The sequence below is a fragment of the Mobula birostris genome, chromosome 1 (assembly GCF_030028105.1).
Source record: "Mobula birostris isolate sMobBir1 chromosome 1, sMobBir1.hap1, whole genome shotgun sequence".
Classification (NCBI taxonomy): domain Eukaryota; kingdom Metazoa; phylum Chordata; class Chondrichthyes; order Myliobatiformes; family Myliobatidae; genus Mobula; species Mobula birostris.
The window spans coordinates 151,465,944-151,490,998 of record NC_092370.1 but is presented as its reverse complement, the minus strand read 5'-3'; the positions used below and the strand labels follow the sequence as shown (position 1 = coordinate 151,490,998).

General features: G+C 41.5%; 1 protein-coding gene across 4 annotated transcripts in view; it reads left to right on the top strand.

The window, feature by feature from the left end:
- Positions 1 to 25,055, top strand: part of ubr1 (ubiquitin protein ligase E3 component n-recognin 1) — a 288,023-nt gene that overhangs the window by 96,728 nt on the left and 166,240 nt on the right. For all 4 annotated transcript variants that reach the window (XM_072264036.1, XM_072264044.1, XM_072264054.1 and 1 more), the window contains exons 12-15: positions 94 to 248; positions 6,465 to 6,564; positions 16,573 to 16,701; positions 19,985 to 20,177. In XM_072264036.1, the coding sequence (XP_072120137.1) occupies positions 94 to 248; positions 6,465 to 6,564; positions 16,573 to 16,701; positions 19,985 to 20,177 (577 nt within the window). The remainder of the gene's footprint in view (positions 1 to 93; positions 249 to 6,464; positions 6,565 to 16,572; positions 16,702 to 19,984; positions 20,178 to 25,055) is intronic.

Genomic DNA, 25,055 nt, shown 5'->3' with positions numbered 1-25,055 from the left:
GAAAAATTGTAGCAAAAAGTGAAGTGGTTCTAATTTAATTGCTCTATAATCAATTTTGATTGAATATTACAGTGAACTTTTACTTTTTGTTAGGCTCGTTATTTGATTGAAGAACATGGTGCACTAAGAATCATCATCGAGACCATAATTGAGCTGTTTTCTGAGCACATGGATAATGGCAAGCTTCACTTTCAGAGTAGCTACCAGGAAAAATCACTAAGGAAGCAAATGGTCTTTTATGATCTTAAGTAAGTGCATCTTCAAACCCAGCTATTCGGAGTTCTGGTACAATGACACAGTTGCTCAACCGCACTTCTCAGTTTGATTGGATTGTTTAACTTCTTGAGTTTTTATTTTGAAGGACTTGAATTGCATAATGTGGAGTGATAAAATCAACAAAGCATGAATCAAATAAATTAATCTTGTATGCAGGCTGCTTTTGTATAAGCAAAGGAAAAAAAGATGTGAATCCATGAACTGTTCTTGAATCAGCCCACTTTTTTTCCTTTAACATCAAATAGGTGATCTGGTACAAATTGATACATTTGTGATGTAACAACTACAACTATAACAACTAAACTTCAAAAAATACTTAATTGCTGACAAAAACCTTGTGATTCTTATACTTAAGGAAAAGTACTGCAGAAATATGGATGCACATGTAGATCATTTTTATGACTCCATTGATTCGTCTGTGGTACTTCACTGAGTGGCCATTTGCAGGAAGCCTCGCAAACCTTTGCATCACTTCCATCATTCCTGAATTGTTACTTGCTTTACTTTTCCCCTCCACCTCAAACTTGTATCCAAATGAAGGGTCTTAACCCAAAACATCAACTGTCTATTTCCCTCCACAGTTGCTGCCTGACCTCCTCCTGTCTGACCTGCCTGAATTCCTCCAGCACTTTGTTATCTGTACCTTTATTGCTCCAGTGAGAACAGTCTGTGATGTGTCCCTGCTGCACCTCCACAGGAATATGCTGCAATTGCCTCGAAGTGCTAAGAGACTTCAAAAATGGGCACAATGATTCTCACCCTGCAAAAGGAGTGTCGCCGGAGTGCTGGGAAAGTGGGAGGTTTCAGAGGGATAACTTTAGTCGGGTAGGGAATGATACTGCTAAATAATGTGGAGTATTTGATCTAAGGTTAAGTCCTTCAGTACTTAGTATCTAGTTGTAGTTCCATGGAAGCTTGTATGGCCTAACATAGACTAGCATTTGTTAGAGGTAAAAAGGAAAGGAAAATGTAAAACTGATTTGGTAAGTGCACTTAACTGTCATGTGAGGGAAAAGTATAGTGATCATACTCAGATTTATACAGATGGTGCTAAGGAACCTGAAACAGGAATGACAGGGTTTGGGGTGGCTATACCAGCAAAAGAAATTGGAATCAGCAGAAGAACATCAAATAAGTTAGGAGTGTATACAGTGGAGATGCTGGCAGTGTTGGTTGCGTTTGCAATGGGTGGAGAAAGCTAGACAAGTCAAAGTGTTGATATGCTCAGATTTATCCTCAGTTCTAACAAGTTTAAAGTCTTTTCACTCAAACAGTTGGCAAGATGTACTTTGTGAAGTCCTTCAGTCAGTCACAAGAATTGCAAATCAGGGAGGTCTGGTAAAATTTCTATGGGTTCCAGCACATGTAGGGGTGAAGGGGAATGAGAGGGTGGATGAGTTGGCGAAGAGGGTGTTAACGAAAGAAAATATAGAAATGCACATTAGTATCAGTAAAGCAGCAGTTAAGTGTGTAATCTGGGAAAAAATCAACCAAATGTGGCAAGAAAGATGGGACAGGGAGGGGAAAGGGAGGCATTTATATCAACTACGAAAGAGTGTTGCAGCTACTAGGGTAGGTAGTGGATACAGAAGAGAGGAGACTGTGTGGACTAGGTTATGGCTGGGGCACTATGTTAAACAAAACATTGAAGATGATAGGGAAACACCAGGATTGTGTGAGGAATGTCAGGAAGAGAGTCAGTAGAACATGTAGTTCTGAGTTGCAGGAAGTATGGGATACAGAGAGAGGATGAGAATCAATCTAAGGGAATTGGGGGTGCAGTAATTCACATTAAAAGGGTTGCTGGGCATGAGTGAGAGAGCACAGGTCAGGGTATTTTTAGCTTTCTTAAGGGGTACAGGGTTTTTTTTTATATAGGATATGATGGATAAGCAGGAATAGAATGACCAAAGATGGAAGGATAAAGTGTAGGTTAGGGTATGTGTTTGTGAGAGATTGGGTGAAGGGATTTAGAATGCAAGTCTATTATACACTCCGGAGCAGAAGTTGGTGGTAATGCACCATTAAGCTGGGTGCCAACCGCCGTAAAACAAGAAAAAGAAGAGACTTCAAAAAATTAATAATAAAAATTGTCTTTTAAAGTTATGAAGTGGTTTGATATGAAATGCTTTTTGAGGAAGAATGACTTTGTAGAAATAATTAATTCAGAAGATTTTTTTTCATGTTGGTTTAGACCTTTGTAGTTTATTGGTCTTTGCCACACAATATAATGCATTCACTCTGATTTGCCACTGGAATCTTTCTTCATTCATTGTTCTTCAAAAGTGACCAATTTTGTTTGAAATACTTTTCCATTTTGGTCACTTTGTGTCAGAGATAATTAAATGTGACATAGGATTTATTTTTTTTATTTAGGGATACAGCACATACTCTTCTGGCCAAACGAGTTTGTGCCTTCCAGTTATAGCCATGTGACCGATGTGGGAGGAAAGCAGAGCATCCAGAGGAAACCAACGCAGTCATGGGGAGAACGTACAAGCTCCTTACAGACAGTGATTGAATTGAACCCGGATTGCAGGCTCTTTAATAGCATTATGCTAACTGCTATGCTATTGTGATGCCCCAAATTGCAAGCTGGGGTGGGGGGGTTTGTGGGGGAACAGGGGTAATCTGAACCAGCTCACAATTTGGAGTCACTCTGCAGAAAACAACATTTTTAAATGGACCAATCTGTGTTATCATTGACCAATGTGTACTTATTCCATTCACACAGAACTCAAGTAGCAGAATGAATCTCTTGTTTGTGGTGAATTGCAGTTTACACTGATAATGTGATTGAGAATATTGATGTTACTGACAAGGGTTGTTTTTATTGCCCTTTCCGAATTGTCCTTGATGATGGGCCTCATTGTGGTCACAATACTTTAATGGAGAGGGGATGTTAGAGAGGCAGTTCCAGGATTTAGGTCCTGGGCGATGAAGGACCAAGTCACTATGGTATGCAGCTTCAAAGGTGTTCCCATGCACTTTCTGTCTTGGTTGTTGAGAGGTCATATGTTTGAGAATAAATATTTTGCTTTGTAGATGGCATATCAATGAAGTTGGTTACTTTGTTCTGGATAACTCCTTGATTCCACACTAAATCAATTGGCACCTTGGTGCTCTCACCTCAGCTGCTGACTAAAATTGTGATTAAAGTTGAGCCAATTGGTAGCTGTGGCATTTTCCATCTATCCCATGCGGTTTCAAAAGGAGTTTTCAAGGTGTGAAGACAATTCATCTACAATGCCCAGTTCATTGACACCCAATGCTTATTCATAATTTCCAAGGTGTGTCAGGAGTGTAATAGAATACTCCACACTTGTCTGGATGAGTACAGCTCCAACAGTAATCTAAACCTAACACCAATTGATTGGTACCTGTCCACAACTCTAAACATTTCTTCTATCCACCATCACACAAGCACTGTACTGTGTACCATTTACAAAATGTGCAGGAGTTATTTGCCCAGCTTCTCTGAAAGCACTTTCCAAATTGTAACCTGTGACTACTATCACCAAATCAATTGAGGGCAACAGGCATAGGGAATCACAACTACTTGACAATATGCTATCTTGACTTCGAAATGTACAGTTGCTCAAAAAAAAAGTTTAGGAGCACTTTGCTTGGTATTCTGCATTAATAACCCATAAAACGTGGCCTGATCTTCATCCAACTCACAATGATAGACAAGCACAATCTGCTTAAACTAATAACACACAATTGTACTACTACTTGTCAATACTGAGTACACAATTTTAACGATCACAGTCCAGGTTCAAAAAAGTATGTGAACCTCTGGGGTAATGCTTTCTACAAAAGCTATATGGAGTCAGGAGTTCCAATCAGTGAGATGAGATTGGAGGTGTGGGTTGTAGAGATACCCACAAAGTCAGGTTACTGACAGAGACTGCTTTTCTCAAGAAAGATTTGTTTTTGTGCACCATGCCATGAGCAAAACAACAATCAGAGGACCTTAGAAGAATTGTAGAGATACATGAAGCTGGAAAAGGCTGCAAAAGAATTTATAAAAGACCTGAGTGTTTATCATTCCACACCAAGAGAAATCCTCTACAAATAGAGGAAATTCAGTACTGTTGCTACTCTCACTAGGAGTGAACATCCTGCATTGATCACACCAAGAGCTCACCATGCAATGCTGAAGGAGGTGAAAGAGAACCCAAGGGTAACAGCAAAAGACCTGCAGAAATATCTAGAACTTGCTGAAGTCTCTGTTCATGTGTTTACTATAAGAAAAACACTGAAAACGATGGTGTTCATGGAAGGACTCAATGGAGGATAGCACTGCTCTCCAAAAATAAACATTGCTGCAAGTCTCAAGTTTGCAAAAGACTACCTGGATGTTCCACATTGCTTCTGGGACAATGTTCTGTGGACAGATGAGACAAAAATTGAACTTTTTGACAGAAATGCACACTGCTGTGTTTGAAGGAAAAAGGGCACTGCAAACCAACATCAAAACCTCATCCCAACTGTGAAGCATGGTGGAAGGAGCATCATGGTTTGGGGCTGCTATGCTGCCTTGGAGCCTGGATGGCTTGCAATTGTTGACAAAACAATGAGTTCAAAATTGTGTCAAGACATTTTTAGATTATGAGGACATGCAATCCTCTTTTATTGCCATTTAGTAATGCATGCTTTAAGAGATGATACAATATTCCTTTGGAGTGATATCACAAAACACAGGACAGACCAAGACTGAAAAAACTAACAAAACCACATAATTATAACATATAGTTACAACAGTGCAACAATACCATAACTTGATGAAGAACAGTCCATGGCACAGTAAAAGAGTTCAAAGTTTCTCGAAAGTCCCACATCTCACACAGACAGGAGAAGGAAGAAAACTCTCCCTGCCATGCCCGACCACAGTCCGAAAACTTTGAGCTTCCGATCAGCCCTCCGACACCGAGTACCGAGCACCATCTCTATCCAAACGATTCGACCTCCGTCTCAGTCGCCAGCAGCAGGCAAAGTCGGAGATTTTGAGGCCTTCCCTCCGGAAGATTCTCGATCGCCCAGTAACAGCGGCAGCGAACTGGCATTTCAGAAATTTCTTCAGATGTTCCTCTGTGCTTTCACGTCTGTCTCCATCAAATCAGAGTTGTCCATGGCCCCTATTTAATGGATACGATATCATTTTCATCAGAGAGTGGTGTGCTGCTATCTTCTCCTCCCGCCTTAGAATGTCAGGGTAGCGGTCTGTCACCTGAAGCTTAATAGAAGTTGGATGATGCAACAAGATAGTGACCTGAAATAGAAGAGTAAGTCAACAACAGAAAGGTTTAAAAAGAAGACAATTCATGTTTCGGAATGGTCAAGTCGGAGTGCAGACCTTAACCTAATTGAGATGCTGTGGCATGACCTAAAGAGGGCTGTTTATGCAAGGTATCCCAGAAATATTAATGAACTGAAACAGTTTTGTATGGAAGAGTGGTCTAACATTCCTTGCCGTTGTGCAAGTCTGATCAGCAGCTGCAGGAAAGTACAGTTGTTTGTTTGTTATTAGTTCAGGCAGATAATGTTTGTCCATTATTGGTACTTGGATGAAAATCAGACCACATTTTATGAGTAATTAGCGCAGAAAATTGGGTAATTGCAAAGGGTTCACAACTTTTTCTTGCAACTGTATGTCACTGCCTTCACATTAATGGGCTTTAAATCCGAGGATTGTCTTCCCCAGAAGGATTGCAGCAGTTCAGAAAGGTACATCACCACCTCTTCTGGCCAGTTAGGGGTGGTGATAAATATTCATCTTAACAAGATGATGGATAATTTTGGTGGATATATGGAATTCTCTGCCCCAGAAGGCTGTGGAGGCCAAGTCTCTGGATGCTTTCAAGAGATGGATGGAGTTCTTAAAGATAGCAGAATCAAAGGTTATGGGGATAAGGCAGGAACTGGATACTGATAGTGGATGATCAGCCATGATCACAGTGAATGGCGGTGCTGGCTCAAAGGGCCGAATGGCCTACTCCTGCACCTATTGTCTATTGTCTAACAACAATACTGAGGAAAAAATGAATAAATTAAAGTAGATAACCCCAAGGGTGAAAAAAGTAGGAATTGTATAAAATACAGTGGGAAGATGTGGACAAATAGTTTGTAATATGATAGAAAAGAGCACTGTAATTTCTCTTCCAGTGTCTGTATCTTTTTTGCAGATATGTGTTAATCAGCAAACCACCTCTTTGGACAGACCGGCAGAGAGAACATTTCCTAGAAGGTTTTAGAACCTTTTTGAAGCTGTTAAAATCAATGCAGGTGTGTAAAATTACATATCAAATATACTGTTATGAGTGTTGGCTGTTTTAAGTTATTTTAAATTTTAATATTTTTCTGAGATATCATGATCAAAGTTCAAAGTTCCTTCAAAGTTATCAAAGTTCCTTCCGCCCTACAGCCCTCAGAAATATTTATGGTATAATTTTGGCTTCTACTGCTTTCCTAATTTTAATTAAAGCAAACATGTTAATTTTACTTCAGGCTATCAGTAAACAAGAACCAAAGGAAATAACAGGGTAAACTGTGTTCTGCCTGTGTGACATGTGAGCAATTAGAGAGCAAGAATGTCTCTGGATTTCCATCATCAACAGAAAATAACTGCAGTTACTCCATTCGTAGGAGTTTAAAGGCATTTAAAAATGTGATGGTGAAAGGGAATTGGCTTTTTGGTTGGTTCGTTGGGACCTTTATAAGAGGGATGTGTTGCACCTAAATCAGAATGGGATTAGCTTTCTGTGGGGAGTTTCAAGTTGAGCTGGCAGGGCAACCAGAATAGATGTACAGTCACCCTGAGAAGAAAAATTAGTCCACTGGACAGAACAGGTGACTAAATGTACATGAGGGAAATTCAAAGATAAATTACATATTATTTTAATTTAAGTCTTGAATAAGGTATAAGAACTGGAAGTTCTAATTATCAAAGATCTGTGCCATCACTGAGACATGGTTGAAATATGGGCAGGACTGTCAGGTATTCTGAAGTACAGACTTTTCATGTGATATTGTGGGGGCTGTGTGGTGTTTGTAAGAAAGTGGTAGCAATGCACTGTTAGGAACTGCATTCATTCAGTGTTGAGGGAGAATATACAAGAAGGCTTCTCAAGTGTCACCATATGGGTAGAGATAAGGATTAAAAAGGATGTCCTCACTTTGCTGGGTCTTTATTACTGATCTGCCAACAATCCACAGGAGAAAGTGGAACAGGTATATGTGTAAAGACCAGAGAAGTGTAACAAATGTAGGGTTATAGTATTAGGGAATTTCCCAATTACTAACCTTAATATAAGGTTTACATAAAAAGTTAAGACTTAACATAAGTGGCTTAGGTAATTTTTGAGAGCTTTTTTGACACAGTATATGGAACCAACAAGAAACATATCTTGGTGCAGGGGGTGTTGAGGGAGGTATTTTGGAGATGGTGACTACATAAAATGTATAGCGAACCTGAATGTCAAGGGATATCACATGTTGAATAAATAGGAACATGGAAGCAAAGGGCAGAACTACAGACGTGGGAGGCCCTTAAGAATATACAAAGTATAGGCCAATGGTTAAAAAAGTTAGGAAAGCAAAGAGTAGTCACTAGTGTACAGATTTAAGGCAAATATGAAGGCATTTTATTAGATTAAGAACAAATAATAACCAGGGCAAGAGTAGGGCTCATTAAGTTGCTCTATGTGGAGCCAGCAGTTATAAATGAGGTGAAAAATTTATATTTTTCATCGATCTTCACAAAGGAAATGGAATTTGTATTTGGATAAGTTGGTGAAAAGGAAAGTGAAATTCTGTGGTATCTGCATGAAGAGGAGGTGCTCGATACCATAATAGGCTTTAAGGGTGCATAAATCTCCAGGGCCAGATAAGATTGTCAGTGTATCTCAGTAAATGTGATAATAATGAACCAGTGACATGCTTTTGTTTTGCTTACCATTCAGACAGATCATTCCATATATAATGACATTGAGATAGTTAAAGAAAACAATACTGAGTGCAATATTACATTTACAGAAAGTACAATACAGATAAAATGCAAGATTTGAAGATCGAAAGTCATCTTTTAGTATACATTCAGGAATCTGATAACAGTGGGATAGAAGCAGTCCATGACCTTGGTGGTTTGTGCTCTCCCACTATGATATCTTCTCCCTGGCAGCAGAGGAACAGAAGAGAAAGACTAGGGTAGAAGTGGGTCCTTGATTATGTTGTCTGTTTTCTTGAGGCAATGGGAAGTATATATGAAGTCAATGGATTGGTTTATCCCAGCTACTATGGAAGACAATGCAAGAGATTGTTGGGTTTCTGACAGATTTTAAAATCCTTGACATCCACAAGTGAGGTACCTAATAGCATAAATGGCAAGATGCTTCAGTTCCCAATGAGCTCAGAGTCTTTTAATCACTTTTTGAAGGGAAGAAGTAGACTACATTTATGTGAATCTGCACAACATCTGGCAATCCTGTGATCTCTGTCTCAGAAGGTGATGCCAGTACATCCTTCAAAAGGGTGTCAGGCCCTGATAATGTACTATTTGACCGGGTACTGAAAACCTGTGCTAACCAACTGACTGGAGTGAGAGGTTGTTATGTGGTTCAAAAGAGTATTCAGTCATACTGGTGTTGAAGAAGAGTACGGTGAGCTGCTTCAATAACTATCATCTAGCATCACTCGCATCTACTGTGATGTAATGTTTTAAGAGGGTGATCATAGCTAGAATAACTCCTGCCCGTGTGGGGTCCTGGACCCACTGCAATTTATTTACTGCTTCAACTGTTTATAGTGGGCACAATCTCACTGGGTCTCTTGTTCTGCTTTGGAGCACCAAGACAACAGCAAAATAATCTGTACATCAGGCTACTCTTTTATAGGCTGTGTTCAACACCATCATCCCCTTACTACCTAAACCTGGGCCTCTGCACCTCCCTGTGTCATTGGATCTTCAACTTTCTCAGGTGACCACAGTGAGTGTGGATAGGTTATATCATCTCATCACTGATAAACACCAAGGAAGGCAGCATGGAAAATCCTGCCAATTGCAATTGATCGAGGCACAACTGCGCAAGCGTGTGGATATCAGCGAGTTAGACTGGCGGGAAGGATTTAAAAAGAAGACAGCTTTTTCTTCAACAGTTTGATCAAGGGACAACTGCACAAACGTGTGGACGTCAGCAAGTTAGACCGGGGAGAAAGATCTAAAAAGAAGACAGCTTTATAAAGCGGGTGACAGAGCCAGAGGGAGAGGGAGTCGGAGTAGGAGGCCGTGGGTTCCACAGAGCTTCGGCGATGATGGGTCGAGGCAAGGTAAGTTGCCTATGAAGAATAGGAAGTATGTCTGTGAGGCTAGTATTCTGCACTGGGTGTCAGATGTGGGAAGTCCAGGAGACTCCTAGCCTCATGGACGGTCACATCTGCGCCAGGTGCGTTGAGCTGCAGCTCCGGAGGAACTGTGTTAAGGAACTGGAGGTGCAGTCCAATGACCCTTGTCTGGTCAGGGAAAGTGAGCAGGTGATAGATAGGAGCTATAGGCAAGTAGTCACACCGGGGCCTCAGGAGACAGACAAGTGGGTAAAAGTAAGGAGAGGGAAGGGCAAGAGTCAGATACTATAGAGTACCCCTGTGGCTGTCCCTCTCAACAATAAGTACTCCTGTTTGAGTACTGTTGGGGAGGAATTGCCTACCTGGGGGAAGCAACAGTGGCTGTGCCTCTGGCACAAAGTCTGGTCCTGTTACTCAGAAGGGTAGGGAAAGGAAGAGAATGGCAGCAGTGATAGGGTACTCTTCTTCGGTTGTCCATCGAAATCTGATGACGACGTCCACTCCTTTTAACAGTGAGATCTTTGATGACTATACAGTCCTATCCAGACCCACAAGCTCTATTGCAGGTGGGACATGTATGTATGGTGGTAGTGGTGGCAACCATGGCTGCATTTCTCCTGGCTCTCTTCTGCTGTCTTCTGGTTGTTCTTTCTCATCTCCAGAATACGAACCCTATCCCTACACAGCTGTCGCCAAGGGGACTCTGTAGTTAGGGGGTCAGACAGGCGATTCTGTGGACGCAGGAAAGAAACATAGATGGTAGTTTGCCTCCCAGGTGCCAGGGTTCGGAATGTTTCTGATCACATCCGCGATATCCTGAAGTGGGCAGGTGAACAGCCAGAGGTCGTGGTACATATTGGTACCAATGACATGGGTAGGAAAAGAGAGGAAGAGGGGAGTTAGGAAAGAAGCTGAGAAGCAGGACCTCTAAGGTGGTAGTCTCGGGATTACTGTCTCTGCCATGCAGCAGTGAATATAGGAATAGAGTGAGGTGGAGGATAAATGTGTGGTTGAGGGACTGGAGCAAGGGGCAGGGTTTCAGATTTCTGGATCATTGGGATGACTTTTGGGGCAGATGTGACCTGTACAAAAAGGGCAGGTTGCACTTGAATCCGAGGAGGACCAATATCCTGGCAGGGAGGTTTGCTCAGGCTATTGGGGAGAGTTTAAACTAGAATTGCAGGGGGGGTGGGAACTGAACTGAAGAACTCACAAGTAGAGAATGTGTGTAGACTGTGAGAGGGAGGATAGGCAGGTGACAGAGAAGGGATGCATTCAGATTGATGGTTTGAGACCTGTCTATTTTAATGCAAGAAGCATCAGGAACAAAGCGGGTGAGTTCAGAGCATGGATCAGTTCTTGGAGCTGTGATGTTGTGGCCATTACAGAGACTTGGATGGCTCAGGGGCAGGAATGGTTACGTAGAGTGCCAGGCTTTAGATGTTTCAGAGGCATAAGAGGTAGGGGCATGGCATTGCTGATCAGAGATAGTGTCATGGCTGCAGAAGAGGAGGAAGTCATGGAAGGATTGTCTACTGAGTCTTTGTGGATGAAGTTAGAAACAGAAAGGGGTCAATAACTTTGGGTGTTTTTTATAGACCACCCAATAGTTAACAAGGACATTGAGGAGCAGATAGGGAGACAGATTCTGGAATGGTGCAATAATAACAGGGTTGTCATAATTGGGGATTTTAATTTCCCCAATATTGATTGCCATCTCCCTGGAGCAAGGGATTTAGATGGGGTGAAAGTTATTAGGTGTGATAAGGATTGTTTCCTGACACAGTATGTGGATAAGCCTACAAAGGAGAGGCTGTACATGATCTGGTATTGGGAAATGAACTTGGTCAGGTGTCAGATCTCTCAGTGGGAGAGCATTTTGGAGATAGTGATCACAATTCTATCTCCTTTACCACAGCATTGGAGAGGGATAGGAACAGACAAGTTAGGAAAACGTTTAATTGGAGTAAGGGGAAATATGAAGCAGTCAGTCAGGAACTTGGAAGCATAAATTGGGAACAGATATTCTCAGGGAAATGTACAGCAGAAATGAGGCAATTGTTCAGGGGATATTTGCGTGGTGTTCTGCACAGGTACGTTGCAATGAGACGGAAAGGATGGTAGGGTACAGGAACCATGGTATACAAAGGCTGTTGAAAATCTAGTCAACAAGAAAAGAAAAACTTAAGAAAGGTTCAAACAACTAGGTGATGATAGAGATCTGGAAGATTATAAGGCTAGCAGGAAGGAGCCCAAGGATGAAATTAGGAGAGCGAGAAGGGGCCATGAGAAGGCCTTGGTGAGCAGGATTAAGGAAAGCCCCAAGGCATTCTATAAGTATGTGAAGAGCAAGAGGATAAGACATGAGAGAATAGGATCAATCAAGTGTGACAGTGGAAAAGTGTGTATGGAACCAGAGAAGGTAGCAGAGGTACTTACTGAATACTTTGCTTCAGTATTCACTATGGAAAAGGACCTTGACAATTATAGGGATGACTTACAGCGGATTGAAAAGCTTGAACATTAGACATTAAGAAAGAGGAGGTGCTGGAGCTTTTGGAAAGCATCAAGTTGGATAAGTCACTGGGACCAGATGAGATGTATCCCAGTCTACTGTGGGAAGCGAGGGAGGAGATTGCTGTGCCTCTGGCGATGATCTTTGTATCATCAATGGGGATGAGAGTGCTTCCGGAGAATTGGAGGGTTGTGGATGTTGTTCCCTTATTCAAGAAAGGGAGTAGGGATCGCCCAGGAAATTATAGACCAGTGATTCTTACTTCAGTGGTGGGTAAATTGATGGAGAAGATCCTGAGAGGCAGGATTTATGAACATTTGGAGAGGCACAATATGATTAGGAATAGTCAGCATGGCTTTGTCAAAGACAGGTCGTGCCTTATGAGCCTGATTGGATTTTTTGAGAATGTGACTAAACACATTGAAGGTATATGGATTTAAGCAAGGCATTTGATAAGGTACCCCATTTAAGGCTTATTGAGAAAGTAAGGAAGCATGGGATCCAAGGGGACATTGCTTTGTGGATCCAGAATTGGCTTGCCCACAGAAGGCAAAGAGTGGTTGTAGACGGGTCAGATTCTGCATGGAGGCTGGTGACCAGTGGTGTGCCTCAGGGATCTGTTCTGGGACCCCTTTGTGATTTTTATAAATGACCTGGATGAAGAAGTGGAGGGATGAGTTAGTAAATTGGCTGATGACACAAAGGTTGGGGTGTTGTGGATAGTGTGGAGGGCTTCAGAGGTTACAGCGGGACATTGCTAGGATGCAAAACTGGGCTGAGAAGTGGCAGATGGAGTTCAACCCAGCTAAGTGTGAGGTGGTTCATTTTGGTGGGTCAAGTACAATGGTGGAATATAGTATTAATGGTAAGACTCGACCCGTGGAGGATCGGGGGATCTTGGGGTCCGAGTCCGTAGGACACTCAAAGCAGCTGCGCAGGTTGACTGTGTGGTTAAGAAAGCATAAGGTGTATTGGCCTTCATCAACTGTGGGATTGGGTTCAAAAGTCGAGAGGTAATGTTACAGCTATATAGGACCCTGATCAGACCCCACTTGGAGTACTGTGCTCAGTTCTGGTCATGTCAGTGCAGGAAGGATATGGAAACCATAGAAAGGGTGCAGAGGAGATTTACAAGGATGTTGCCTGGATTGGGGAGCATGCCTTATGAAAATAGATTGAGTGAACTCAGCCTTTTCTCCTTGGAGCGATGGAAGATGAGAGGTGACCTGATAGAGCTGTATAAGATGATGAGAGGCATTGATCGTGTGGATAGTCAGAGGTTTTTTTTTCCCAGGGCTGAAATGGATAGCACGAGAGGACACAGTTTTAAGGTGCTTTGAAGTAGGTACCAAGGAGATGTCAGGGTAAGTTTTTTACGCAGAGAGTGGTGAGTGCATGGAATGGGCTGCCACTGACGTTGGTGGAGGCGGATACAATAAGGTCTTTTAAGAGACTCCTGGAATGGTACATGGAGCTTAGAAAAATGAGGGCTAAGTGTAACCTGAGGTAATTTCTAAGGTAAGGACATATTTGGCACAGCATTGTGGGCCGACGGGCCTGTATTGTGCTGTAAGTTTTCTATGTTTCTATCGTTGTGAGCCTAACATCAGGAGTAAGGAATTTAGTGGTGAAAATTGTGAAGGACGAGTAATAATCACTTGGAAAGGCAGGGACTGTTCAGAGATGACTAGTATGGCTTTGACAAGAGCAGATCTCGTTTGGCCAATCTGATTGAATTTTTCTAGGAGGTTACAATGTATATTGATAAGTCAATGCAGTAGATGTGGTTCACATGGACTTTGGTAAGGCCTTTGACATGATTTGATTTCACTTTGGTAACTAGTCAAAAAGGACTCCAGAACAAGTTGGCAAATTGGACCAAGAATTGACTTGACAATAGGAGTCAGGATGATACGAAATGTGTGTCTTTGACAAGTAGTGTTCCTTGGGGATTGGTGAGTGTTCCTCGGGGAATGGTGAGCAAATGAGTTTTTTTGTTCCAACATGTCAATCCATGGCCGCCTCTACTGTCACGATGTGGCCCACTCAGATTGGAGTAGCAATACCTTGTATTCTGTCAAGATAGCCTTTAATCTGATGGCATGAACATCGATTTCTCAAACTTCCAGTAAGTAACCCCCCCCTTCACCATTTCCCATTCCCATTTCCCTCTCTCAGCCTTATCTCCTTACCTGCCCATTACCTCTCTCTGGTGTGACTCTCCTTTCCCTTTCTTCCATGGCTTTTTGTGTCTCTGATCAAATTACCCCTTCTCCAGCCCTATAGCTCAGAAAAATAGAGGGCTATGCGGAGGGAAATTTTAGGCTGAAGGGCCTGTAATGTGTTGTAGATTTCTGTGTTTCTATACCTCTTTTACCAATCGACTTCCCAGCTCTGTACTTCACTCCTACCCTTGCCTGGTTTCACCTATCAATTATACCTTGTATTACTTCCTCTCCTTCCCCCACCTTCTTACTGTAATTTCTCATCTCTTTTTTCCAGTCCTGATGAAGGGTCTCGGCCTGAAATGTTGACTGATTACTCTTTTCCATAGATGCTGCCTGGTCTGCTGAGTTCCTTCAGCATTTTGTGTGTATTGCATTGTTTTCCAGCATCTGCAGATTTTCTCTTGTTTTAGGTTTTTGTTGGTTGTCTGTGACTGGTGGTGTTCCTCAGGGATTGGTGTGGAATCCTTTGCTGTTTGTTACATTCATGAATGATTTTGATGTGGATGTAGGAGGCTTGATCACTTAGCTGTCAGGTGACACTAAGACTTGCGAAGAAGTTGAGGATAGTTAGAGGCTGCAAGGTGGTATTAATGTGTTGTGAAATGGGTTGAGAAATGGCAGATGGAGTTTAAATGAGGAAAATGAGGTAATGCACTCTGGGAGTACTACCAATCCTAAGATATTTCCATAATGGTAGGTCCTAGAGAATATTGAAGAACAGAGTGATGTTGGTGTGTAAGTCAATCCTTAAAAGTGGTAGGTAATGTAGTTAAAAGGTATATGGGATACTGGCCTTCATGAAGTAGTATATTGAACACAAGGACAGGGAGGTTATGCTCCAACTTTATAAAACATTGTCAAACCTCAGCTGGACTACTTTGTGCAGTTTTGGTCAGCACGCAATAGGAAAAACGATGCGTATTGGAGATTCACCAAGATGTTCGCTGGAATAGAGTATTGTAGTTAGGAGGAGAGATTTGAGTGATTAGGTCTGTTTTCCCTGGAGCAGAGGAGATGAAGAGGAGATATAATTGAGGTATAAAAATTAATCATAGTGTAGAGTGCAGGAATGTTTTCACTCTATCAGAGGTGTAAAAAACCGGAGGACATGGATTTGGGTGTTAAGGGGTAATAGATTAAAAGGGATTAAGACTGGTATGTGCCTAGAATATATTGCAAGGGGCAGAGGTGGAAGCAGAGTCAGTGACATCATTTTAGTGTCTAAAGTGAGTACTTAAATTACCTAGTCTCGGGCCAAATGCTGTCAGATGGGATTAATAACAGATGGATGCCCACTGGTCATTGTGGATGTGATAGGCTGAATGACCTGCTTTCCTACTGTATGACTATTAAGGAAATTTGAGGAGTAAGAGATTTCAGGATAGTAATGTTATTTTGTCAAATATTAAATAAAATTTGGTGGAGGTAAAGTTGAGTGTTCATAAAAAGCTATAAACTGTGGTGTTGTCAGAGTCCTGATGAAGGGTCTCATCTCAAAAGGTCGAGTTTAATCTTATCCATCAATGCTGCCTGGCTTGCTGAGGTCCTCCAGCATTTTGTGTTTGTTTGCTGAGGTTACACTTTGTAGGATTTCTTGACTAATCATCAAGCGTTACCTCATCGTTCTCCGGAGATCAGAGAGCCATTTGCTTCTAGTCAGTATCAGATCATAATGAAACTTTCATTCAACCAATCAATCAGTCATTTGAACCTGTCAGACATTATTTTTGGGAAGCATACTTGATTTTTTGATCAAATGTCTCTAAACCTATTACTTCTTTCTTTCTTTCTGGTAAATGTTAATTGCATGATGAACAGGCTTTTTGTCCCTTTGTTTTATGGAATATTCCACTTGGAGCAGCAAGTCAAAAAGCCCTTCCCAGCCATGTACTTGATTACAAAGAACGTGCCTGACTGTTTAATAGGACAGGACTATTTGTTCTTTTACTTATTGCACTGATATACCTTACAGTTAGAGTTGTAACTTCAAATGATTATTCACACTTTATGGTCAGTTCTAAGAATAACAAAAGCAACTTTGGGAACTTTTTAATATTTATCTTAATCAATGTGATTCAAGATTGAGAAAGAAGATTGTTGTTTTGTTTGTCAGTAACCTTTGTTTGTATGCGTGAATAAGAAAGTTGCATTTTTGAAGGAATTAATTCATTTTGTTTTGGAACAAAAAGTGAACTGGTTAATTTTATGCAGAACATGGAGCCAGTGAGCCGCCAGATTGGGCAACACCTTGAGATAGAGCCAGAGTGGGTACAAGCATTCAATATCCAAATGCTTCTGAAATGTATTCTGTCCATGATTCGGGAGTGGTGTGCATCTGATGTAAGTACTGTGATTCTATCTGTGTTCATAAGCTTCCCATTTACTGTGCCACAGTAGTTGAAAGAAAAAACAAATGTAAGCTGTTTCCCTCCATCCAGGACTGGATAAGTTCTGAGAATATGTCAGCCACTCATTGTAGAATATAATTAGGTTGACTATCTATATTCCACAATAAATGTTCAAAACTCCATCTGCTGCAGTAAAGCTAATTAACAACATGTTCTGAACCCTGAGATTAGATTAAGCAGAGGCTGATTTTCAGATACCATGATTATGAGGCACTGATCTAATCAGGAAGGTACAAGGTACTAATGTAGCTCTAGCCCCAGTAAGAGAGCCTACCTTTAGAATATCTCTCACTGCTAAACTCTTTACAAACTGTATGCGATAGCTGTGCTATGCTAATGGGTCATGTTAATCAATAGTCAATTTTGTATGACTGTGTTCTTCTTTTGCTCCATACATTTGACATACATTGTTGCAGATTTTCTTGTTTTACATTTTTGAGAGGATTTGCAGTGGTTGGAGAGGTACTTCTGAACTGAGATTTTACCAATTTACTGATTATTTTGAAATTATACCAGTAGAGGGAAATTAGTTGATCACAGGAATATTTGCCACGAATATGGACATGAATTTTTTTTTAATGATGTAAATGCTCTGTAGGTCAGGCAGCATCTCTAGAGAGAAACAATTAGCCCTTCGTTTGGTGATCCTTAAACAGAACTGGGAGAAATGAGAAGTGAGATGAGTGTGAAGTCAGAAAGAAAAGGGTGGAGCAGAAAGAACAAAAGTAAAGGTCAGGGTTCGTGCGGAGATCAGGTGATGTTTGTAGATTTTCAGCAGACTGGCACCACATCCATGCTAAATTTTTTTGCTCAACAGCACTATTCCCATTTGCCAGTGTTAGGACCATATCCTTTTATGCCTTATTTAAATATCTGCTTAATAATCTAAAACACAGTGATTTTACCACCTCTGGCAGTGTGCTCCAGTTATCAAATACACTACCTATTTAAATAAAAATCTCTAGAAATCCCCTTTAAAATTCTTTCCTCCCACTTTACGTGAAATGTAAACCACTTTAGATGAAAGGTCTCAACCCAAAACATCATCTGTGTATTTTATCTCCACAGGTGCTGCCTGACCACTGAGTTCCTCCTACTCTTGTTACTTCTATTGTAGTTTTATTTTGGTTTCAAATGTCCATCGTTAAGACTTGTGTGGTCATTACCATGAGAAATCTTTTAAATCCCCTGCACGCTGCTCCCCTCTCCTATTATTGTTAAAGGGAGATTAGATTTTAAGGGCCTTGAAAGAATTTGAAGGAAAACAGATGTTTGTTATACTTGACACAACTTCATAATGCTCCAAAGTTGCTTATAGCCTCTTAAAAAATTTTAGTCAAGTAGGAATTAGAACGTTATTCTTGTGAGTGGTATCAGTTATCTCATTAAAATTATTCCAGTCCAGATCTCCCTAATAACCATGAAGAGAATTATTAAGGATGAGGTCTCGGTATTTCAAGATTCAAAAAACTTTATTGTCATTCTAACCATGCATCAGCTCTGCAGGGCAGAATGAGACAGCATTCCTCAGGGAGGCACATGATAAAATAAGCTGTAGTCAGCATGGTTTCCTCAAGGGAAAATCTTGCCTGACGAATCTGTTGGAATTCTTTGAAGAAATAACAAGCAAGATAGACAAAGGAGAACCGGTTGGTGTTGTGTACCTGGATTTTCAGATGGCCTTTGACAAGGTGCACAACATGATGCTGCTTAACAAGCTACGAGCCCATGGTATTACAGGAAAGATTCTAGCATCGATAAAGCAGTGTCTGATTGGCAGGAGGCAACTTGCAGTCGTGACTAGTGGTGTTACAAGTATGTGAACAGGAAGAGGATAGGACGTGAGGGAATAGGACCAATGAAGTGTGACAGTGGAAAAGTGTGTACGGAACTGGAGGAGGTAGTGGAGGAATTTACTGAATACTTTGCTTCAGTATTCACTATGGAAAAGGACCTTGGTGATTATGGGGATGACTTGCAGTGTGTTGGGACTGAGGAGGCTGGTCACTCCTCATTGCACATACATGGATCCTCCATGGAGAGAGCTAGGAGCACCAAGTTTCTGGGAGTGCACATAATGGATGATCTCACCTGGTACCTCAACGTCACCTCTTTGGTCAAGAAAGCACAGCATTGTCCAATGCCTGAGGAGATTGAAGCGAGTAAGGCTCCCCTCCCACCCGATTTTCACAGGAGCACTGTCGAAAGTTCCTGACCAACTGCATCATAGTCATGTACTGGAATTGCAAGGCATCTGACCACAAGTCCCTGCAGAGGATTGCAAGAACTACTGAGAGGATCATCAGAGTCTTTCTTTCGCCCATTAGAGATATTTATCAGCAGCACTGTGTATGTAGGGCCCTTGGTATTGTCAATGATCCCTCCCATCTGTTCAATAATCTCTTTGACCCCCTACCATCAGGCAGGAGGTACTGTAGCATTAGGGCAAGAACCTTAAGAAGGGACACTGCTTCCTGCCCCAGGTTGTAACCCCCTGCCACCACTCAGGTCTCATCATGTATACATTGCCAGTAGCGTTATACTGTTTATTTTTTAACTTGTATATGCACTTTATTATTTGTTAATTTATTTGTGGTAATATTACTTTGTGTTATGTGTGTGAGTTATATGTACTATGTTGTGCACCTTGATCTGAAGGAATGTTATTTGGCGATATACATGTGTTTGGTTGGATGACAATGAACTGAACTCGATCGAAGTTGGACAACCAGGGTGGGTGGGATCCTTCATGATGTTACTGACCCTTTTCTGGCACATTTCTTGATGGTGAGTGCCAATAATGCGTTGGGCAGTTTTGACTACCATTTGCAGAGCCTTCCTGGCTGCTACAGTGCAGTTTCTGGACCAAGCAGTGATGCAGCTTGTCTGGATTTTCAACACTAGAGTGACGTGAGTATGGATGTACAAAGTTCAGGTCTCTTCAGTCTCCTCAGAAAGTAGAGGCTTTGCTGAGTTTCTTATGTCAGATGTATTCTAGAACCTTGAGAGGTTGTGCGTGATGTGCAGTCCCAGGAGTTTGAAACTGCTTGCATTCTACACTGCTATATCACCAATGTAAAACAGGTAAAAGGGGGATATGAGTGGGATAGAAAAGGAAAGTAAAGTTGAGATCAAAATTACAGGAAATAGAGGAGACTTTAATGAGCTGGAAGCTTACACCTTCTATTTATATTATTTCTTATGTCTACATGCAGGAACAAGTTCTACTTCGAGCTTATAAGGAGTGCCACCGTGTTTTGTCCCAGTGTTCTAATGAGTGCAGTCAACGCAATGCAAGGAGGCAGTACAACACTCTGACTCTGTGTGGTCACTCCATCAGCTTGAAACGCTATTTGGTATCACGAGAGTCTGTCAGTATTCACCTTCCCTTATCCAGGCTCCTTGCAGGTTGGTTTAAGGAAATTGCCTCACAGGCTTGAATGCAGCGAGATTGAGTACTCTGGATACTACTATGATATGGCAACAACGTGAAGGGGACTATCCAGTTCCCAGTAACATGGATTAAAATACATTGTGCCTCTTTCAAATGGAGACCATTCACCAGAACCCTGATTAGTTGAGGCAGTCCACTATGTTGTTCTATACTGATTTTTACATGCCAGTAAATTTATGTTAATTATCTAATAATTCCACAGAAGACTATGATGGCATTGATGTTTTCAATTATTTACAATTTATTGAATGTAGTAACAAGGCAATTAATAGAAATATTGTTATTGTCCCAACCCTTGGGTGAAAAAATGCCTATATATTGAAATTGTGCCTTATTGGTTTTCTAATTATTTTCAGCCTATGCAACCAATTTATGGTCACATCTCCGATTTGTTGTTCCCAGACCCTTGTTATTAAAAAAAAATGCAATAAAGGGAAGTGTAATTGGATAGTTTAGATGATAGGCTAATACAACTGTCTTGCAAGTGACAAAACAAATGCTCTACTTTTTTATTGGCATTAGAAATATTTTCTACTAATGGGCAGCTTCACATTAGGTAAGAGATGGGAAGAGGGTCCTTTATAATGAACAAAGTACAGAACAGTCGGCACCACCTTGACGTATTGAAATTGCTATTTAGAGCTGATTCTTAGCAATACCTTCCCAGTTGGCATTCCTCTTAATCTTAAAGTTTCTCAACAAATTTTAAAGGAGTATCCTAGTTGAGATTTTTTTTCTCCATTCTTTGCCTTTTCCCAAAATAGCTGTAACATACTACTATATCTTGACTGAGATTAGCCAACTCACGAGAGACAAAACTACACTAGGAACCTTGTACGTGGCTTATATCTTTATGACCTATGCTTGTGATGGAAGACTAAACCCTTGATTTGGAAATTTAACTAAGTATTAGTTCTGGCACTTTGAGGTGCAGATCAGTTTTGGAAAGACTGATTTATTTATTTATTAGCTATAGTGACTGTGAGTGTCTTTTTATTTGTGTTTTTGAGTGTTTAGGTGTAAATAATAGGTAGAAATGTAAATAATTTACATAAACATCTCAAATAATGTGGAGTACGTGGACTAATTACAATACAGTAATCTAATTTAAAAATTATTTATGATACAAGCTGCTGGTTCTGGTGGGAGTGGTATTGATTAGTAATACTCAGAGTGTGGGCAATACTGGACAGACTGGCATTTATTGTTCATCCCTAAACATCCCCTCAACATTCGTTCATTCCCCAAATCAGATGTAGTGTGCTGTCTACAAAATGTGCTGAAATTACATGCTGAGACTTCGTTGACAGTACCGTTGAAACCAAGAACCTTTATCAATTAAAGCAACACGAGCAGCAGCCGAGTGGGAAGAGCATGATATTGCCATGGTAGCATAGCCATTGGCACGACACTATGACAGCTCAGAGCATTCGAGTTCGGAGTTCAAACCTGGTATCATCTGTAAGGAGTTTTTGCATCCTCCCTCTGGAATGCATGGGTATCCTCCCACAGTCCAAAGAATACCGGGTAGTTAGTTAATTGGTCTTTGTAAATTGTCTCATGAATTAGGCTGGGGTTAAATTGCTGGGGACAAGGCTGGAAGGGCCTATTTAGCGCTGCACTTCTAAGTAAATAAATAGAAAGCACCATGTGTAAGATTTTAGCCAAGCTGGGAAGATACCACATTTTCTTCATCACTGCTAGGTCTAAATCCAGAACTCCTACCCAGCAGCACTGCCATCACCGATAGGACTACGGCAGTTCATGAAGGTAAAACGCTACACACCTCCAATTAGAACATAAGAATGTTTCCCATTTGTGCAAGAGTAAGCCATTCAAAAGAGGTCAGTCTGGGTGTTTCCAAACAAGAAAACATTGGTTAACTGGGTGATCCATTTCCTGTTGAAGATCAGGTCTGTGGCATTCTAAATGGATCACCCTGAGCTATACAAAAGATTGAGTTATGACTCTAGTAAATCTATCAGGAATACCAAGAGATGATACTAGTTCAAAATCAAATCCTAGACCAACCATAACTTGTAGCAAGGCTATATGAGCTATGAAGTTAAATTAAGCAGCATCACTGACAACAATGCATCACTTCCTGTGTCATCACCCTCCCTGACAACCTCCAGTGCACCTGTCCCCAGAGTCATCACATCATTCTTCCAGAGAGTGAACCACCAGCCAGTATCTGACCCTGTTGAAGTCCCAGCCATGTCCTTAGTTCCTGTGCAGATCAGCTGCTGATGATATCTGCAGACACTTTTAACCTCTCCTTGCTTCAGTCTGAAGTTCCCACCTGCTTTAAGAAGACCACTGTCACCCTGCTACCAATGTAATATGCCATTAATGACTACCATTCTGTATCTCCGATGCTCACCATTATGAATTGCTTCAAGAGGTGGTCAAAGCACACTCCAGCCTCCCAAGCAACCTTGACCCACTGCAATTTGCCTACCACTGAAACAGGTACATAGTGAACACCACCTTACTGGCCCTAAACTCATAGAGGATCTGGATAATAAAGCCACTAAAGTCAATCGCTTATCTACAGCTCTGCCTTCAGTACAAATTCACCTCCAAACTCCTTGACCTAGGATACGGCACCTCCTTTTGCAACTAGATCCTTGACTTCCTGACCAACAGTGTACAATCAGTAAGGTTAGACAGCAGCACCTTTGTCATGATTATCCTCAACATTGATGCCCCACAAAGCTGTGTCCTTAGTGCCATTCTTTACTCCCTATGCAATCATCTCTGTTGTGCGAGTTTGCAGTTAACACCACTGTAACGGGCCAAATCTCAAATAAGTGTCTGAGCTCAAGAAGGAGATAGAGCTCAGTGCCATGACAACAACCTTTCCCTCAATATCGACAGAACAAAAGAGCTGGTTGTTGACTTTAGGAACTGGGGTGATACTATTTAGATCAATAGTGCAGAGGTCGAGAACTTCAAGTTCTTAGGAGTAAACATCACCAATAGTCTGTCCTGTGTCCAGTCAAGTAGATACGGCGACCAAGAAAGTCTTGGCTTCCTCAGGAGGCTAAAACAGTTCAGCATGCCCCTGTTGACCCTCACCAATTTTTATAATATGCAGGCTGGACCATGGTTTGTTTAGGCTCTGCCGGAGACTGCAAGAAATTGCAGGGAGTTGTGGCTGCAGCTCTGTACGTCATGCAAACCAGCCTCCTTTCCATTGACTTAATATCGAAGAGGATACTAAAAGCTTTTTCAAGTATATAAAGAGTAAAAGACAGGTGAGAGTAGATATAGGACCGATAGAAAATGATGCTGGAGAAATTGTAATGGGAGATGAGGAGATGGCAGAGGAACTGAACAGGTATTTTGCATCAGTCTTCACTGAGGAAGACAGCAGTATACCGGACACTCAAGGGTGGCAGGGAAGAGAAGTGTGCGCAGTCACAATTACAACAGAGAAAGTACTCAGGAAGCTGAATAGGCTAAAGGTAGATAAATCTCCAGGACCAGATGGAATGCACCCTTGTGTTCTGAAGGAAGTAGCTGTGGAGATTGCGGAGGCATTAGCGATGATCTTTCAAAAGTCGATAGATTCTGGCATGGTTCCGGAGGACTGGAAGATTGCAAATGTCACTCTGCTTTTTAAGAAGGGGCCAAGGAAGCAAAAAGGAAATTATAGACCTATTAGCTTGACATCGGTGGTTGGGAAGTTGTTGGAGTCGATTGTCAAGGATGAAGTTACAGAGTAGCTGGAGGCATATGACAAGATAGGCAGAACTCAGCATGGATTCCTTAAAGGAAAATCCTGCCTGACAAACCTATTACAATTTTTTGAGGAAATTACCAGTAGGCTAGACGAGGGAGATGCAGTGGATGTTGTATATTTGGATTTTCAGAAGGGCTTTGACAAGGTGCCACACATGAGGCTACTTAACAAGATAAGAGCCCATGGAATTACGGGAAAGTTACATACGTGGATAGAGCGTTGGCTGATTGGCAGGAAACAGAGAGTGGGAATAAAGGGATCCTATTCTGGTTGGCTGCCGGTTACCAGTGGTGTTCCGCAGGGATCAGTGTTGGGACTGCTTTTTACATTGTACATCAACCATTTAGATTATGGAATAGATAGCTTTGTGGCTAAGTTTGCTGACGATACGAAGATAGGTGGAGGGGCTGGTAGTGCTGAGGAAACGGAGAGTCTGCAGAGAGACTTGGATAGATTGGAAGAATGGGCAGAGAAGTGGCAAATGAAGTACAATGTTGGAAAGTGTATGGTTATGCACTTTGGCAGAAAAAATAAATGGGCAGACTATTATTTAAATGGGGAAAGAATTCAAAGTTCTGAGATGCAACGGGACTTGGGAGTCCCTGTACAGGATACCCTTAAAGTTAACCTCCAGGTTGAGTCAGTAGTGAAGAAGGCGAATGCAATGTTGGCATTCATTTCTAGAGGAATAGAGTATAGGAGCAGGGATGTGATGTTGAGGCTCTATAAGGCGCTGGTGAGACCTCACTTGGAGTACTGTGGGCAGTTTTGGTCTCCTTATTTAAGAAAGGATGTGCTGACGTTGGAGAGGGTACAGAGAAGATTCACTAGAATGATTCCGGGAATGAGAGGGTTAACATATGAGGAACATTTGTCCGCCCTTGGACTGTATTCCTTGGAGTTTAGAAGAATAAGGGGAGACCTCATAGAAACATTTCGAATGTTAAAAGGCATGGACAGAGTGGATGTGGCAAAGTTGTTTCCCATGATGGGGGAGTCTAGTACGAGAGGGCATGACTTAAGAATTGAAGGGTGCCCTTTCAGAACAGAAATGCGAAGAAATTTTTTTAGTCAGAGGGTGGTG